This window comes from Diaporthe citri (genome assembly GCF_014595645.1).
Source record: "Diaporthe citri strain NFHF-8-4 chromosome Unknown scaffold_2, whole genome shotgun sequence".
In the NCBI taxonomy this organism is placed as follows: domain Eukaryota; kingdom Fungi; phylum Ascomycota; class Sordariomycetes; order Diaporthales; family Diaporthaceae; genus Diaporthe; species Diaporthe citri.
In genome coordinates this window covers 4604481-4622258 of record NW_025064847.1, presented here as the reverse complement: position 1 = coordinate 4622258, position 17778 = coordinate 4604481, and the positions used below count along the sequence as shown (strand labels likewise).

General features: G+C 28.8%; 2 protein-coding genes across 2 annotated transcripts; both read right to left on the bottom strand.

The window, feature by feature from the left end:
* Positions 1–12816: 12816 nt before the first annotated feature.
* Positions 12817–13942, bottom strand: INS49_006814 (uncharacterized protein; the record flags this gene model as incomplete). Its single annotated transcript, XM_043167582.1, has 3 exons — positions 12817–13743; positions 13827–13856; positions 13919–13942. 3 exons carry the CDS (start codon positions 13940–13942, stop codon positions 12817–12819), a joined length of 981 nt encoding a protein of 326 aa, XP_043028726.1.
* A 1254-nt stretch (positions 13943–15196) lies between these two features.
* INS49_006813 (uncharacterized protein) lies at positions 15197–17266 on the bottom strand (the record flags this gene model as incomplete). Its single annotated transcript, XM_043167581.1, has 1 exon — positions 15197–17266. The coding sequence occupies one exon, from the start codon at positions 17264–17266 to the stop codon at positions 15197–15199; it is 2070 nt and encodes a 689-aa protein (XP_043028725.1).
* Positions 17267–17778: the final 512 nt, after the last annotated feature.

Sequence of the window (17778 nt, the reverse complement as noted above, 5' to 3'; positions counted from 1 at the left end):
AAATAAAAGGATTAATATTGCTATAATTAATATTAATAAGAAAGCGTAAAAAATGGTTAACTAAAGAGTATTTAAACTTATAATAAAGTTATTAAAGCTTTGTTTTTATTAAGAATATTATTAATATATTATTACTTCTTATATTAAAGAAAATCCATAAGTATTTTTACTTTTAAGTAATTAAAAATGTTTTCTTTAAGTACTTATCTTTTTATTAAATTACTTTATTAATAATATTTTAAAAGAAGAAAGAGTTTTTATTTATATTTTAAATATAAAAAAAAAGGGAGTAGGTTTATTTATAATATAAAATATTAATAATCTTATTAAAGTATTAACTTATATTATACTAAGTAACTTAATAAGTAAGCCTAAGCTAAATTATACTTATACTTTATTAACTTATATAATATTTAAGTATATAAAAAACATTTAATATTATAAAGCTTAAAATTACTTATATTTAATTATTAAAAATATTGCTATATTTATATTTAGCATAATGCCTTAATATTATTAATAAAAGTATTAATCTTAAATAATAAATATTTCTATTAATAAATAATTTTTAAAGTTAATATAAATATTAAAGCTACTTATATTATTAAAAAAATTATAAAGAAAGGCTTAATTTATTAAAAAGGTATAATAAGTATACCCCTTCTTACTATTATTAATAGCTAAAGTTATTATAATGCTAATAATTTTAAAGTTAAAACCTTTAAAGCTAATAAGAAATGTATTAAATTTATTATTATTAATTTATTATTTAATATCCTTATATATATAAATATATATAGCTTTAGCACGCTATTAATTTTTAAGTAAATAATTTATTAATTAATATCCCTCTTTATAATATATAAAATACTTCTTTTTCTTATATTATATATTGCTATTATTACTTTATTAAGTTAATATTTACTATTATAGCTACCTTTATAAGGTTCTTTATTATAACTATTACCTTTAAATTAATAAAATTAACTTAAATAAAAGTTTAATTAAAAGCCATTACCCTTAAAAAGAAATTAAGAATACTTTAAGTATTAATTATTATTATTATACCGCTTATTAAAATAGTATTACTCTTTAATATTCATAATAGCTAAATTATTACTATTTTAATCATTATAATTATTAATATAGCCTTATTTATAAGCTTATTAATCATTTCCTATAATTATATATTATAATATAAGGTTTTAAGCCTTTAACGCCTTAATACATTATTATAAAACAAAGTAAAGCTGCTTAATATTTGTTAGCATTATTAAAATAATATAATAAAACTTAAAAATGCCTTATATTACTTATAAAATTATATTTTATAAAGAGCTATCCCTATAAGTAATATACTTAAATGCTTTATAATAAAGCTGCATTTTATTAATAAGCATTTAAAAAATATTTATATAGCTCTTATTTAAGTTTCTTTATTAAAGAGTAAAGAAAGTTAAAGTATTTTAATTTATAAAACAATTATAATAATTATTATTTATATTAAATTAATTCTTAAGTTTTTTATATACTTAAGTAAATAAATCTTCTTAATTAATAATTTAAATATAATATATCTTTATTAATTCCTTAAGCATATATAAAAAAGCTGCTTTAAACTATTAAGGTTAAATTTATAAGTTGCTATAAGCTTTATAAAAAAAAAGGATCTTATTATTAAAAATATTATATAATTTTTTAATAAATATTTTATTTTTATAATAATATTTACTTAAGTTAATTACTATATTTAAGTTAAGTAAGAAATTCTTTATCTTTATTAAAGGTAAGAAGGTATAATAATTATATATTATATAAAAGTTATTAGCTAAAGGAAAGTTATTGCCTTTTCTTAATAAATTAAGAGATCTTAAAGGGTTATTATTGCCTTTATCGCTATCGCTAAGTAAGTTAAGCAATTTAAGTAATTTAAAATTAAGAAAATCATTATTATTAAGTAATTCCTTAGCTTTTATTAAGGTATAATTAAAGTTAAGAATAATATAGGTACTTAAATTATAGCTTTAAATTTAATTAATTTTGGATATAATATAATATTCTTGCTTTTAATTTGCTAGCTATTTAAAATAGTTTAATGCTTTAAGAATATATATTAATTCCCTTAGGATATTTACTCCTTAAGTATAAATACCCTTAACTTAAAAAGTTTTCTTAATAATACATAATAAATCTTTATTAACTTATATAAATATTAGCTTAGTTTAGCTATAAAAGTCCTTAATAAACGCTTTATATACTTTATTACTTAATATATATGCTATAGCTTAAATTTAGCCTTAAATATAGGTATTTAAGTATTATTTACTATTAAGAAATCCTAAGGAATTTATTTATACCAAAGGATTAAGTATCTTAATAATGCTTTTAAGTATAGGAGTATAATTTATTATAATTAATATTAATAAACCATTTTAGCTGGCAGTATTACTTATTATGTATGTTATATTGTTATTATTTCTTATTATTTTAATAAAGTAATAATAAAGATGTATTTAATTTAGAAAAGAAAGTAATGAAAAGGAGAAATGGGTAGTATTAAGGAAAAATAAAAAAGTTAAAGATTACTTTTATAACTTAGCTATTAAAAAGTAAATTAATTCCTTTCTTTATATTTATTTATATAATGGGATATAAATAAATATATTATTAATAAGAATAAATATTAATTTAATTCTTTTAATTATAACCATTAAATTTAAAAGTTATTATTAAGGTTATTTAAAGCATAATAAATATATATATATTAAGGGTAGGGGAGTTTATTATAGTTTCTTGCCATAATAACTACCTTTTTATATATTAGGTATTATTATTATTATAAATTGCGCTATGTAAATTTATAACGTTAATAATGCTAATTAGCATAACCGGAAGATTATTTCTTTAGGCCTTGCTAATTTATAATTACCCTTATAACTATTAATTAATATTAGCTAGGTTATATATTATAATATAACGTTTAGTTAATATAATGGTTAATTATTATTAATTATAAAAGGAAGGCAAAAGGCTTAATTATGCTAGCTATTTTATATATAGCGCTAAGGCTGCTGCCTGCCGGGCATCTTAACAGGCCAAAGCTGCTTAATCTTAAATAGTCCTTTATATAAACAACACCTATTATTCCCATATTAATAATAAATATTATTTTATTTTATTTAATATATTAAATATTAAGAATTTTATAAAACTTATAATTATAAATATTATATTTATTATAATAAATATAACTTTTTATTTTAATATATAAATTATTATAACTTTTATTAAATTAATATTTTTAAATATTTAACTTAATTAAACTTAATTAATAAAAAAATTATTTATTTAATTATATTATAATAAAATAAGATTTATATAAAAAAAACTTATTATATAATAAACTTTAAAATTATTATTATTAAAAAAGTTAATAATATAAATATATATTAACCTTTCTTTTTTTTAACTTTAAAAAAAATTTATTTTTTAATATATAAATAAATTATATATTTAAATATTATAAGCTAGCCTTAAGTTATTTATTATAAGGTGCTTAAATAAGGTTTATATTTAAAGTATAAAAAAAGAAATTTACTTTTTATTTATATTTATATTAAAGCTTATTTTTATAAAATTTAAGCTTATTAATTAATTATAATAAGCAAAGCTTAAATTATAATATATTCTTTTTTTTAAGTTTTTATAATAAGCTTTAAAGGGTAATTATATAATAAAAATAAAGAATATTATAATTTAATTATAAATTAAATATTATTTTTTATTTAATTATTTAATTATATTTTAATGCCTTTTAAATATATTAAAGGCTTAACTTATTTTTTATGATTAATATATCTTTAACCCTTATAATTTAATATATTAATTAAAGTAAGTTAATAAAAAATAATTATTTAAATATAAATTAATAGTTAAATTAATAATATTTTTATAATCCTTTAATTTAAGCCTTTTATATAAGCTTTTTTATTTAAAACCTTAAAATTATAAATTTATTATATAATTTATAATTAATTAATGCTTAATTATAAATAATTTATTTTATTAATAAAAAATTCTTAAATTTTAAGTATTTTATAATATTAAATTAATTAATATATAATTAATTTATTTTAAGCTTAAGTTAATATTAAATTAATAATACTTTAAGCCTTACTTTATAAAAAAATTTTATATTTTTTTAAATAAATTCTTCCCCTTTATTAACCTTAATTAATAAAAGTTATACTTTATTTTCTTATAATAATTAAAGTAATTATGCTTATAATAATTAAGCTAATTATATATAAAATATTTAACTTTATTTAATAAAATTATTATAATATTAATATTTATTACTTTATTATTTTAAAATTAAATATTATCTTTTTTTATTATAATATTAAAAATACCTTTATATTAATATAAAGTAAAGTAAAAAGCCTTAAAAATATTTAATTATTTTTTATAATTAAGTTAAGCTTTTATTATAAAGATTAAATTATTAATTATTAATAATATTTTATATTTATTTAATTAATTTTACGCCTTTATTATATAAATTATTTAATTAAATTAAGTAAGAAATTTTATTATTTTTTCTTTATAATATTATTATAATATAATTAAATTAAGCTTAATATACCTTTATTTAAAAAAGTTTTTAAATATAAAGTAAACCTTTTTTAAAAAGCTTTTTAATTATTCTTTAAATATTTTTATAAAATTAATATAAAGTAAAAATTAATAATAAAAAGTTTTTAATTAATTAAATATAAAAAAAATTAAGCCCCTTTAATACTAATTACTTTTTTATTTATTATAAACTTAACTATTATTTTTATTAGCTAAATTATTAAGTATTTTTAAAATAAAAGTTTTTTAAAATAAAAAAAAGCTTAATAAATTATTATTATTCTTTTTAAATTTTATTATATTAAGTTTTATATAATTATATTATAAGTTTATAATATAAAAAAATTTTAAATATATATTATAAGCTAACCTTAAATTATTTATTATAAAATATTTAAATAAAGTTTATATTTAAAATATAAAGAAAAAAGTTTACTTTTTATTTATATTTATATTAAAGCTTATTTTTATAAAGTTAAAGCTTATTAATTAATTATAATAAGCAAAGCTTAAATTATAATATTAAATAATAATTTAATAAACTTATTTATAAATATTAATTTATAAATTTAAAGCTTGCTTGTTTTTATTTATATTTTATTTTATAATTAAAAAGTTTCTTTTTAAATATTAATAAAAGCATTAAAAATAATATTATATATAATATAATTTTATAATTTATATAAGTTAATAAGTTTAACATTATAATAATTTAAAAATCTTAATTTTATATTATTTAAATAAAAATATATAATAAAAACTTATATTAAATATAATTCTTTTCTTAACGTTTTATTAAATTAATATTTTAAATAAATTATATATTATAATATATATTTATAAAAAATAAAGCTTTATTTTTAATTAAATTTCTTTAATTAAAATATAAAATATTTATTAAGTTAAAATAAATAAATAAATATAATTTTAACTTTTTAAATAATTATAATACTTTAATTAATAAATTTAATAATATTTTAAATTTAACTTTTATAAATATTTATTTTAATTTTTATAATATTAAAAAATAGTTTAATATTAATTTAAATTACTTCATATTTATTTTCAAGCTTTTTATATTATAAATAAAATTAAAATAAATTAAACATATTTTTATATTAATAATAAACTTAATAAATTAATAAATATTATTTTAATAAAAATTTTAATGCTTTTAATAATTAATAAAATTATTTAAAAGTTAAAAGTTTATATTATAATTCTTTTAAAGGTTATTTATAATTTAATAAAAATTATTAATTATTAAAGTAAAGATATAAAGTATATTTTATTTTAATAAATAAATAACTTTATTAAATTATATAATAAGTTTATTTATAAATAAAATATTAATTATAATTAATTTAATTTTAATTTTTATTTAATAAAAATAAGATTTTATATAATAATATATTAAATTAAAAGAAATTAAAATAAAGAAATAATTATTAATTATATATTTTATAAAAATATATATAAAATAATTAATTAATATTACTTATAAATAATAATAACTTTCTTATTCTTAATAATAAATAATAAAGTTTTTATTTTTTAAAAAAATAAAGCTTAAATATTTAATAAAATAATATTTTAATAATATATTATTAAAAATAATATTATTAACTTTTAAACTTTCTTTATTATATATTAATATATTTTATAAAACCTTATAATATTTATAAATAAAATTATTAATATTATATTTAAAAATAATAATAATATTTTTAAAAAATATATAATAATTATTAAAGTTTTTTAAATAATTTAAAATATAATTAATAAAATTATTTATATTTTTTTTTAAATAAAGGTTTTAATTTAATTATTATTTATTAATTTTTTATATTATGATAATAATTATAATTTTAAAAATTAATAAAAAACATTTTATAAATATTTATTTATAATAATTATTATTTTTATATTTATTTTTAATAAAAAAGCTTTAAAAAAATTAATTATTAAATATTTTTTATATTTAACATTAAATTATAAGGTTTTTTATTTTAATTAAAATAAATATATTATTAAAATGCTTAATAATAAACTTAATTTATAATTTTATTTATAATATTTATTATATTTTTTTTAATTAATTCAATAATTATATTTATTATAATTAATATAATTATTTATAATTATTTTACTTTATATATATATAAATAAAACTAGTTTAATAACTTTATTTAATATTTTTTTTTTTTAATTAAAATAATATATATATATATATATATTATAATAAATTATAATAAATATTATTAAATTTTTATATAATTTTTTAAAGCTTTTATTTTAATTAAATATTTTTAAGAAAATTATTAATATTATAATTAAAAAACTTAATAAGCTTTTTTTTAAAAATAAGGAAAATATTATTTAATTTAATTAAGTTAAAATAAAAATTATATATATTTTTTATATTAAAAATAATTTATTAAATTTCTTAATATATTATAATAATACTTTATATATTATAAAAAAAATCCTTATATTAACTTAATATTTACTTTAATTATTATTTTATTTTTATATAATATATTAATATATAAATTATAAAAATTAAAATAATAATAATTTATTTTAAAAGTTTTTATAATATAATTTTTAAATTATTTATTTATTTAATTTATTAAATTATATAAATATAATTATCTTAATATTAAAACTTTATTTAATATTATTTATATAAATAATAAAAAAATAATTAATAAAATTAATATTTTATATATTAATATTTTATTTAACGTAAAGCACTAACGAGCAATGCACACTAGCGAGCGATGCACTTTTCCCGGAACTATTATAATACGTCTTATAACTGCGTTTTCTTGCATTATATTTTAAAATAAATAAAATAAAAAAAGATAAGATTAAACTTATTATTTAAGCTTTTTAAAATAACTTAAAATTAAGCAAATAATATGCAGCCGATATTTATTAAGTCCTTAAGTTTACCCTTTGCTATAAAATGGCTGGCTGAATTACATAATGCAATACTTATCTTAATAATAAGAAATTAATAAAAATAAAAGAAAAGGTGCTTATATAATATATATTTAATTAAGATTCTTAAGAATACTTACTTATTCTTAAGGATATTAAAGATATGGCAAATTCCCTGCTTTATAATTAAGGCGGTGGCGTTATTAAGATTAATTAAGTAAAAAGACTTATTATATTAAAACTAAGCCTTAAAATATATATTAATTGCGCCTATAATTATAAGAAGGCCCTATATAAAGATCTTAATATAATAAATGCATAATTTAACCTTATGTTTAATACATGCAATAAATATGGGATCCTTAAATGTAATATATATAACTTTAATAAGTTTGGGTTTATAATAAGTATTGATTTACTTAGAATAATAGTTATATGTTTTAATTAATAAAGATAAATAAAGTAAATGTAATGGGCTTGGGCTGGAAGCCCAAGCCTTATATAGTGTGGCTAGGTAATCTAAGGGAGCTTGGATTATTACATACCTTTTAGCTTAATTAGAAGGTTGCTGCTTTTGCAGCTTATAGGAGAAGGCATTAGCTAGCCTGCAGCCCCTTTGGGGCCAAGCCCATAATAAATAATCCAAGCTTTAGGATTAAAAGTTTAAGTCATGGTCTTACTTAATTATAAAGAAGATCTTTAGCTTAAAAAAGGCAATATTATAGGTAAGCCTTAAGGGTAGTTATACTACTATATAAGGAGGGAGCCCTGGAGGAAGGGGTTATGTAATGGGCTTAGGCTGAAAGCCCAAGCCTTATATAGTATGGCTAAGTAATTCAAGGGAGCTTGAATTATTACATACCTTTTGGCTTAGTTAAAAGGTTGCTGATTTTGCAGCTTATGGGAGAAGGCGCTAGCCAGTCTGCAGCCCCTTTGGGGCCGAGCCCATAATAGTAAATATAACTTAGGAATTAATAATAAGCAATAGCCATTAAATTTATTAATGGGGATGAGTAATATAAACCATTATTCTTAATTATTAAGGCTAAAATGCATTTTATAAGTTGGTATATTAAGGGTAGCCTTTTTAATAATTAGGTTATTAATATAAGCTTAAATAAATAAATAATTAATTAAATTGCTATGAAATGGATTTAGCACTTTAAAAAACATATTATATTATATATAAAGGGTGTTTATTGGCTATTAATCCTTAATAGGTATGAAAGCCATTATTTTACGGATTTTAAGCAATATTACAAGGTAAAGAATATTATTACTTTTTATATACCCCCTTATTTATTTTATTTACTTTAGCCATTTAATATTAAGTATTTTAGCTTATTAAAGCAAGCATATAATATGAAAATAACTTAGTTTAGCAAGGCTTAAATTACCTACATTAATAAGATAAAGTTCTTTTTCGTTTTTTATATTATATATAAGAGGGTTTTTAAGCTAGAAATTATTAAGCTGGCTTTTAAAGAAGCAGGTTTAATCCCATTTAATTGGAAAGCTATACTTTCTAAGCTGGATATTAAGATTTAAACATTAATAGCAATACCAAGCTCCCTATCTCTACCCATACTTTAGGTTTTTTAAATGCCATATAACTTAATATAAGCGGTTTCTTAATTAACTTTAATTAAGGATTAAATCTCTTATTATTAAGGAAGCTCTTTAATATTAATTTTATCTATAATTAATTAATTATTAAAGAGTATATAATTATTAGCTTATATAATATCCCTGCTAACTTAAGAAAATAAAACCTTATAAAAAGTAAATATAATACTTTTAAAGCGTTAAAGAGCTAAAAAAATATATATATAAGATAAAGAAGCACTTAGTATATAAGAGGCTAGTTAGTTAATTAATGAAAAGGAAAAGAGGAAGCGGCTAGCTAATGAAATGAGTAGTGGCGCTAATAAGGCGGTTTGCGGTGGATTATTAAAAAGATAATATAGTAACTACGGCGAGATTAAGCATAATGCGTGAACTTATGAGAAAGATATAAAATCGTTTATAAATTTTAATTTCGATTAAATTTAATTAAATTTTTTTAATTATAATGCTATAATTTATATTATTATGCTATTAGTGTTAAAAAGTGCGTTGCTTGCTGGTATGCATTGCTTATTGGTGCTTTACGTTATTATAATTAAAAATTACTTTACTTTTTAATTAAATACTTTTAATTTTATATATTTATTTATAACTTAAATTCTTTTTCTTAAAAGCCCTTAATAACTTACTTCTTTTAACTTTAAATATATTTTTAAGCTTTTACTTATTTTTTCTTATCTTTTTTTATAAGTTTATTCATATTTAAAGTATTTATATTTTTTAATTATTAATATAAATAAATAAATTATTATAAAGAATTATTTATTATAACTTAAATTAATACTTTATTTAAATTTAATAATATATTTAAATAAATTAAAATAAAATATTAAGGTTATAAGTTAAAGCTTTACCTTTTATTATAATAATTTATTTATTTATTCTTTAAAAGGCTATATAAATAAAGCTAAGGTTTTTAATATAAAGATTATTAAAGCTTTAAAAGAGCTTAAATTTATACTTTATATTATTAATCTTATTAATTATTTATTATTAATTAATATTTATATTTATATTAATAATTTCTTAATTATTTAATGCTTATAAAGTATCTTATTAATATTTTTTTAAAGAAAATTCTATTAATTTTAAGGGCTAGCTAAGGCTTATAATAAGGTTTATATTTATTAAAGCCTTAAATATTATAATATTAAAGGGAATAAAAAAATAAATAAGCTTATTAAAAAAGCTTGCAGCTTATTATTTTTATTTAATGCTTTAATAATAATATTATTATTATTAATATATAAAATTATTTATTAATAAATTAATAAAAACTTTTAAATTTAATAATTAAATAATATATTAAAAAATATAAGCTTTTTAACCTTAAAGTTAAAATTATAACCCTTTTAAAGCTTAATATCCTTTATATATATTTATATTAATTACTTATAATTAAATTAAGTTATAAGGATTTTATAAAGTATTATAAAAGATTTAATTATCTTAATATTAATATTTTATATATTTATAATTTTTTAAAGTTACTTAAATATATTTTTTAATATATTAAAAACCTTAAGTAATTTTAAAAAAAGTTAATACCTTTTTTTAAAGCTGCTATTAATTAAATAATTAATATAAGCTTTAAATATTTTATTAATTTAATGGTATGCTTACATTTCTTTAATCGTGCCGTTAAATTACTTAATAAACTCTTTATTTTCTTTTTATATATTTTTTATTTCTTTTTATTTAGCTATTAAGCTTTAATAATAAGTTTAATAATTTTCCCTTAAAAAATATTCTTTAAGCTTTTATAATAATTCCCTTTATAAGTTATATTATTACTTTTTAATATGCATTTAATTAAGATAAAGTGCTTAAAAGTAAATATTTATACGTTTTAAACTTAATAATTTAATAATATAAAAATTAAAATAAGCTTAAAAAAAGAAAAGTTAAAAGAATAATAAATAAAAAATAAAAATTAAGGGACTTTCTTTTTTAATAAGTTTAATATTATTTAACGCCTTTTTTATTACTTAAATAACCTTATGTTTTAAGGCTTTATTTATTTATAGTTAAGTTTTTTTTATTTTAAGTTTAACCCTTGTTTATTAATACGCCTTAATATCCTTATTAATATAAGATTAATTATAAGTTACTTAATAGTGCCCTTATGGCACTATTAAAGCTTATGGCCCTGGCATTTATTAATATCTCTCTTATAACACTATTTATAAAGTCAGGCCCACTAATATTTCGTCATCCGGGCTGGGTGCACGGGAACCTGCCCCGTGCCCAAACCTCCCAGGAGACTTGGACTGCGTCACAGCTTTACAGCTTTGCAGCTCTGGACAAGGCTTCTACTGGTAAGAAACAGCAACATTTGACGCAAATCTTTTAATTCTCATTTTAAATATCTTTTGAATGCTGAAAGTTTAATTTTGTAATGTGGTGATCTCAGCTTGGTGGCTGTAAGAAATAAAAAGCGCTGCTAGTGTGCAGCTTAGAGAGTTTATATATTCTGACAGTGGCGAGGCTCACATATAACACATAATAGGAGCTTCCTATATATAAGAGTCTTATGCAGGATTAAGAGTATGTTATTTGAATGAATATCCTTTGTTTTAACAGACGAGGACTTATGTATTTGGTATGTTTTAATGGTGCAGTCCTCTTGTTGCTCGGCACACCGGCATCCACACAGAAGCACCCTTCTACCTAGGTATTCTAAATAGCCTCTGGGATACTGGTAGCCTTTTGTGGGACAGCATCTCATTGGATTACCTCTTGTGGGACTACCTCATGTAGGATAACCTCCTATGGTTTGTGGGACACCCTCCTATGGGATACGCTTCCGTGGTCTGTAGGATGACCTCTTCTAAGATAACCTCATGTGGTCTATAGGGTAACCTCCTATGGGACTCCATCCTGTGGTCTGTGGGACAACCTCCTGTAGGATAACCTCCTAATGGATAACCTCCTATGGGCTGTAGGGTCATCTCCTATGGGATAAGCATAGGAGATCTAAGGGGTAATCTACTGTGGGATAAACCCCTATGGGACACCCTCTTATGGGATAACTTCTTATAAGATACCCTCTTATGGGATAAACTTCTATGGGATAATCTCCTATGGGATAATCTCTTAATGTATAAACGTTCCTTTAGATATATCAGATGACTTATTGGCTGTGCTATAATTAGGAATGGGGTAATCTATTGATGGACGACTTCTATAGGATATGCCTGCTGACAACTATCTTTTGTGGGTGACCTGCTGTGGGACACTTTGAAGAATGGAATATAGACACGTTTCATGCATTTCTCCCTCTTGAGTACCTAGCGAATCTTGGGGATGGCTACAAGTTGTGGGATAAGTCTACACGTTTGCTGTTCTGTTGTAAAACCATGGGTAGTGAGCTAGTATTTATTGTCATGTGATAATTCTTCCTGCCTTCCTGCATCTCTTATACTTGTGTTAATGGTAAACCTGCCACTTGCTGACTGCAAAAGCGCTACACGGAAGACACCTCTATTGATTATAGAATGAGTCAAGACTCAAGGATGGCAGACATAACAATTCATTAATTAAGTGATGAAGATAAATGTTAACTTCACGACCCGCTAGATGTCAAGACAGCCACGCAGTAAAGAGCATCTAGTAATCGTTCGAGGAGCCTTGTCCAGCACCCTCCCTCTTCTCACGTCCCTTCTGCTCCAGCTTCTCGTTGTTCAGGACATCGCCAGCCTTCTCGAGGATCTTGCCAAACGTAGAGTCCTTCCCGCCGCTGCCGGTCTTGCCGCTGCTGCCGTACGAGTCGTTGTCGCGCCCGTGCGACGTGCCGTGGGTCCCGCTGCTGCCGTACGAGTCGGAGCCGACACCGCTGGAGCCGAGCCCGGTGGTCCCGGAGCTGCCTCCGAACCCGCTGTCGGTGTTGCGGCCGGACGAGCCGAGCGTGTCATCGCGCCCGGAGCCGTAGGTGTCGGAACCGACACCACCGGTGCGGCCTGAGCTACCGAGCGTGTCTCCACCCGAACCATAAGAGTCGGAGCCAATGCCGCCGGTGCGCCCAGTGCTGCCCAGGTTGTCATCATCATCCCTGCGGCTCAAGCCAAAGCCACTGTCCGTGTTACGGCCTGAGCTGCCGAGGGTGTCCCCGCCTGAGCCGTAGGTGTCAGACCCAATGCCACCAGTGCGCCCGGAGCTACCAAGGTTATCTCCACCCGATCCGTAGGAGTCCGAGCCGATGCCACCGGTGCGGCCAGAGCTGCCCAGGTTGTCGTCGTCCCTCCGGCTCGAGCCGAAGCCGCTGTCAGTGTTGCGGCCAGACGAGCCGAGGGTGTCATCCAGGCCACCGCCAGTGCGACCAGAGCTGCCTAGGGTGTCACCGCCCGAGCCGTAAGAGTCGGAGCCGGTGTTGCGCCCGGTGCCGTAGGAGTCGGAGCCAGTGGACCCTCCGAGGCCGCTGTCGTCCCTGCGGTTGGAAGAGGAGAGGGAGTCGCCGCCGAAGCCGCCGCCGGTGCGCTGGCTGTCTCCGAGAGAGGAGTCATTGCCGCCGCTCCCGTAGGTGTCTTGTCCGCGGCGCTCAGAGCCCTTTGCTGATGTGTTAGAACCGTGACAGGTATATGAGGTGTGGTGTGAAGGGATCTAAGAAGGAGAGCTCTTACGAGGCCCGAGTCGTTCCTCCCGTAGTTGGACTGTTTTATAGTTCAGCATGCGTGCCATGTAGATACAGTAGAATGGAGAGGGGGATTCTCACGTTGTCGTTGTCGTTGAAAGACATTATGATAGTTGTATATGCTTGCTGGTGGTAAAATATTCAATTGTAGACTGAAGTTCCTGAGATTTGAGTCCTCTTTGTCTGAGCCGAGGGGCTCCGGGCTTATATAGATGGCCAACTTCTCACCAACCCCCCATGATATCGAGGACGGGAGGCAGCTCAATGCCCTACGTCACCGAGCAAGCCGTGTACCGCGCGTGGTACTGGCTGAAACCAGGGAAGCTGGACCACGCTCCAGTCCATCTCTAGACCTACCCTACCGGCGATAGTCCGCCACGCTTCCAGAGCCACGAGGAAGAGGCCGCCGTTTGATTTGGTGGCTGCCCGGTCACCCGATGCTTCGCAAGCCCGAATCTTGATTTGGGATCGAGGGCTCGTTCCAACATGTGCACATGTACCGGTTAGGTCTAGACTCAGCCAAACAGGGCTGGGTAGTCGACGTCAACCCGGTAACAGCACTCAAGGCCTTTCAGTCACATCGCGTATTAGGCAAGGTGGAGGGACGCGATTGGCCTCCGTCCTCAAGACCCAAGAACATCTCATAGCGACACAATGTTTCGTAACAGCCACACAAAGGGTGGGCGGGAGACATGGCGTCATCCGCAACGTGAATGATCGAGATTGATGCATTGAGCATATTCCACGAGCGGCTTGGTCTCCGTCCCCCAATGGGTTGCGGGGCAGCTCAGCCCAGCTCAGCTCAGACGAGGCACCGGGAGCTAAGCTACCCCTGCTCCAAGCTCCGGCCTTGCCAAGTTTCTGCCACAGCTCTGGAGCGGCCTCCGTCACCAGCGCTAGAAGTAGCAAGCGCTTCGTTGGCGTCGAGCGACTGTGTAACGATTTCTGGGTCTCTAGCAGTCTTTACCCCGCCTCTAGCACCTGTTTTCGTCAACGGCGCTTCCGTTGCTGTTTGGGAATGACGGCCTTGTAAGTGCGTCCGTCTAAAGTGGCTGCCGTCTAAAGCGAGTGTGACGGGTGATGTAAGTCTACATCTGAGCGATGATAATTGAGTTGAAGTCCGCGCTAACTGCCCGGCGGACTGTGATACTACCCTGAGTCGCCTCACTCGGGTCCTCCGATTATAGAGAGCCACCGAGACAGCACCCTGGCATGTGAGGCCTCTATTCGGGGCCAAAAAGCTAATCCAGTGGATTGAGGCTCTTCCAAGGATTTGGGCCGATAAACAAACATCGATGTAACATCGCCAGGTGCTGGAAAGCCTGCGGCCACCAAAAGGCAGCCGGTTGCCTCCCGAGCTTAAAGTCTGCTAGCACCCTCTTCATCCACAATTGCGCCGCTCATCAGGAAAGGCTCCTGTCCTCTCTGCTGAGTCGGACCGAAGAGAACCAATTCTCGACCTCCCTTTGTGCCCCACCAGGCGACGCCGATGGCTGCCCTTTCTACGTCCATCTCGCCACAACCCAGGATCTCCCAAAGCCTATGCTTCGTGGACTCCCTCATTGAGACGTCAGGAATCTCATGGAGAGCCGTCCCGACGATCGTCATCCAATCCTCCACGATCGGTAAGGGTAGAAAGGGCAGGGCATCAATCAGGGTGAGTACCAGCGCGCTTTGTTCCGATGTGGGCTCCTGTGCCGTCTGGCCTTGGCCAGGGGTGGGGGCAAGATAACTTTGACCAGCCGTGGGTATTCTGAAGCGGACCATTTCCAACAGCGTCTCGGCAAGTTCTGGATTAGTGGCAGACACCGGAAACGGAGGAGACAATATCTGCATAAGGGTCCTGAAGGCGAGTCTAAACTGCCGAGGGGAGATATGGGATGGAAACGCCACCAGGAGTGTCTCTGCGTAGAAGGGGGCCATGCTGACAGCTATGGGACCGTTCTGGGGGCATGACAGGACAGAAAGGGTTGCGGAGTGCGCTGCCTCGAAGAGTTCGACCATTCTCCTGGATAGTGGCATTGAATGTGATAGGTAGATGCTCGCCGGCTGGATAATCAGTGCCTCACATGCCTCTGATGTGAGGTTCAATGGCAGATGCTCCGCCGTGTTGAGGTAAAAGAGGTCCAACACCTTGTTCAGGGCATGCGTCGGTATCGTGTCAGTGTTTGGCATGATTGTGTCTCTCAGGAATGCCGTGGCGGCCTCCCGATACCTTGCCAGAATATCGATGCAAGTATTGTAGGAGAACGCGTAGACTTGGAAGCTGTCGTTCCCTCTCGACGAAATGAAGTACAGGTTCCTGTATATATGCAATGTTTTCACCGCGACGAGAGGTGCCGTTGCATCGTTTCTCAAATGAGGGTCGAGCAGACTCCTGGCTGTCACAGCCCGTAGAACAGCCACGACCGCGAAGAGAACAGACGTGAGGAGGCGCCAAAGAGCCGGCCAGGTGACTCGCAAGCTGTCCTCCGTGAGACATGCGCCTTCATCGGCAAGGTCGATGCCAGACAGCTTGACTTGCCGCCATTGACCGAGTATTCTTGCCGTGAAGTCGACAAGCTCGTCTTGGGCCTGCAGAACCAAACGGTGATCTCTCACATGCTCGACAGCGAAGGCGATCAGTTTCGAGAGCGGCCCAGCGGTCTCCACCAATGGCCTCGAAGAGACCTGGCGGACGGCTGCGAACGACATGGACGCCTCCGGCCAGTCCAGCTTCTGGCCCGCGTGCCCGACATCAGCCTCGATGGGCTGCAAAAACGCGCCATCGTGGTACCCAGAATCTCCAACCAAGGCCTTTACTGCCACGGGAAGCAGCGCGTCGCATTCCACCGACGCCCTCGCGCTATCCGACATGAGGGGAAAGGCGTAGTTCAGGGCAAGGACCACAGACGCTGCAGCCAGCGGAGGTTCTCTCGACAGCGTTCGCAGCGCAAGATTCGCAGCTGTGGCAACGGCTTGCTCCAGGGTGCCGATCATGCTCCTGGACAGGCCGTGCCTCTCGTTTCCCTCGAAGCCCATCAATATCCCTGCCAGCACCAGCAAGTGCTGCCACCGACTCGATTTCTCATCGGCTCCCTTGACGACCGCTCTGGCCCACCCCTCGCTAGTCAGGCCACCCCCGGTCAAGGGCAATCCAGCCTGCCTCCGGTCTTCATTCTCGAGCTCGTTGCGACGCACGTGGATCGCCGCGGTGTTGTACACACCCAAGACGCGCAGGCAGATGGATCGCAGCGGGTCGGGCGCATGCCGTTGGTGCCATATCGCGGGTGCGTGGAGGAGTTGGGACGTCAGGAGTGACAGGTTGAGAGGGTTCGACAGTTCGGTGAGGAGGGAAAGAGTTGTGCCGAAGATGCGGTCTGTTTGGGCGTCATCGTGGACGTTCTGATACAGGGCAAGCAGCTGGTTGAGAAGGCGGTCGGCCGGCATCGCGGGCTGAATATCGTGGGTGTTGATTAGAACATCAGAGTCTTGGCTTCAAGAAATTTTACTGCGGAACACATCCAGAGAGTCGATGGTTTCGACAGGAATGAGTGTGTATTGTCGCATGTGGAAGTGGAAAGTCGATCGGTCGGCATGCGGCTGCATCCCGGAGGTGCCCTTGCTGCTGTGGACCTCGGCACAGCGGCGAAGGAGCTCTGACCTCGCCTAGGTACCGCTGTCTGTCTCAAACGAAACGCAGCCCCCCCCTGTCAATTCGCATCATTCGCTCCCACCGCACCAAAAAAAAAGCCCTCTTTGCGTGCGCGCCAACGTAGCGTTTGCGCCGCTTTCCTCCCCATTGCTTTCCTTTTCACCCCTTATAAACATTTTTATAATATATGTAAGCTGCTTAAATATATATAAAATAATATCATTTTGAATTTTTTGATTTATAATAATAATATAAATTATAAGAAAAGTAAGAAATATGAGGTGTGCATTATATGTGAAGAAGGCGT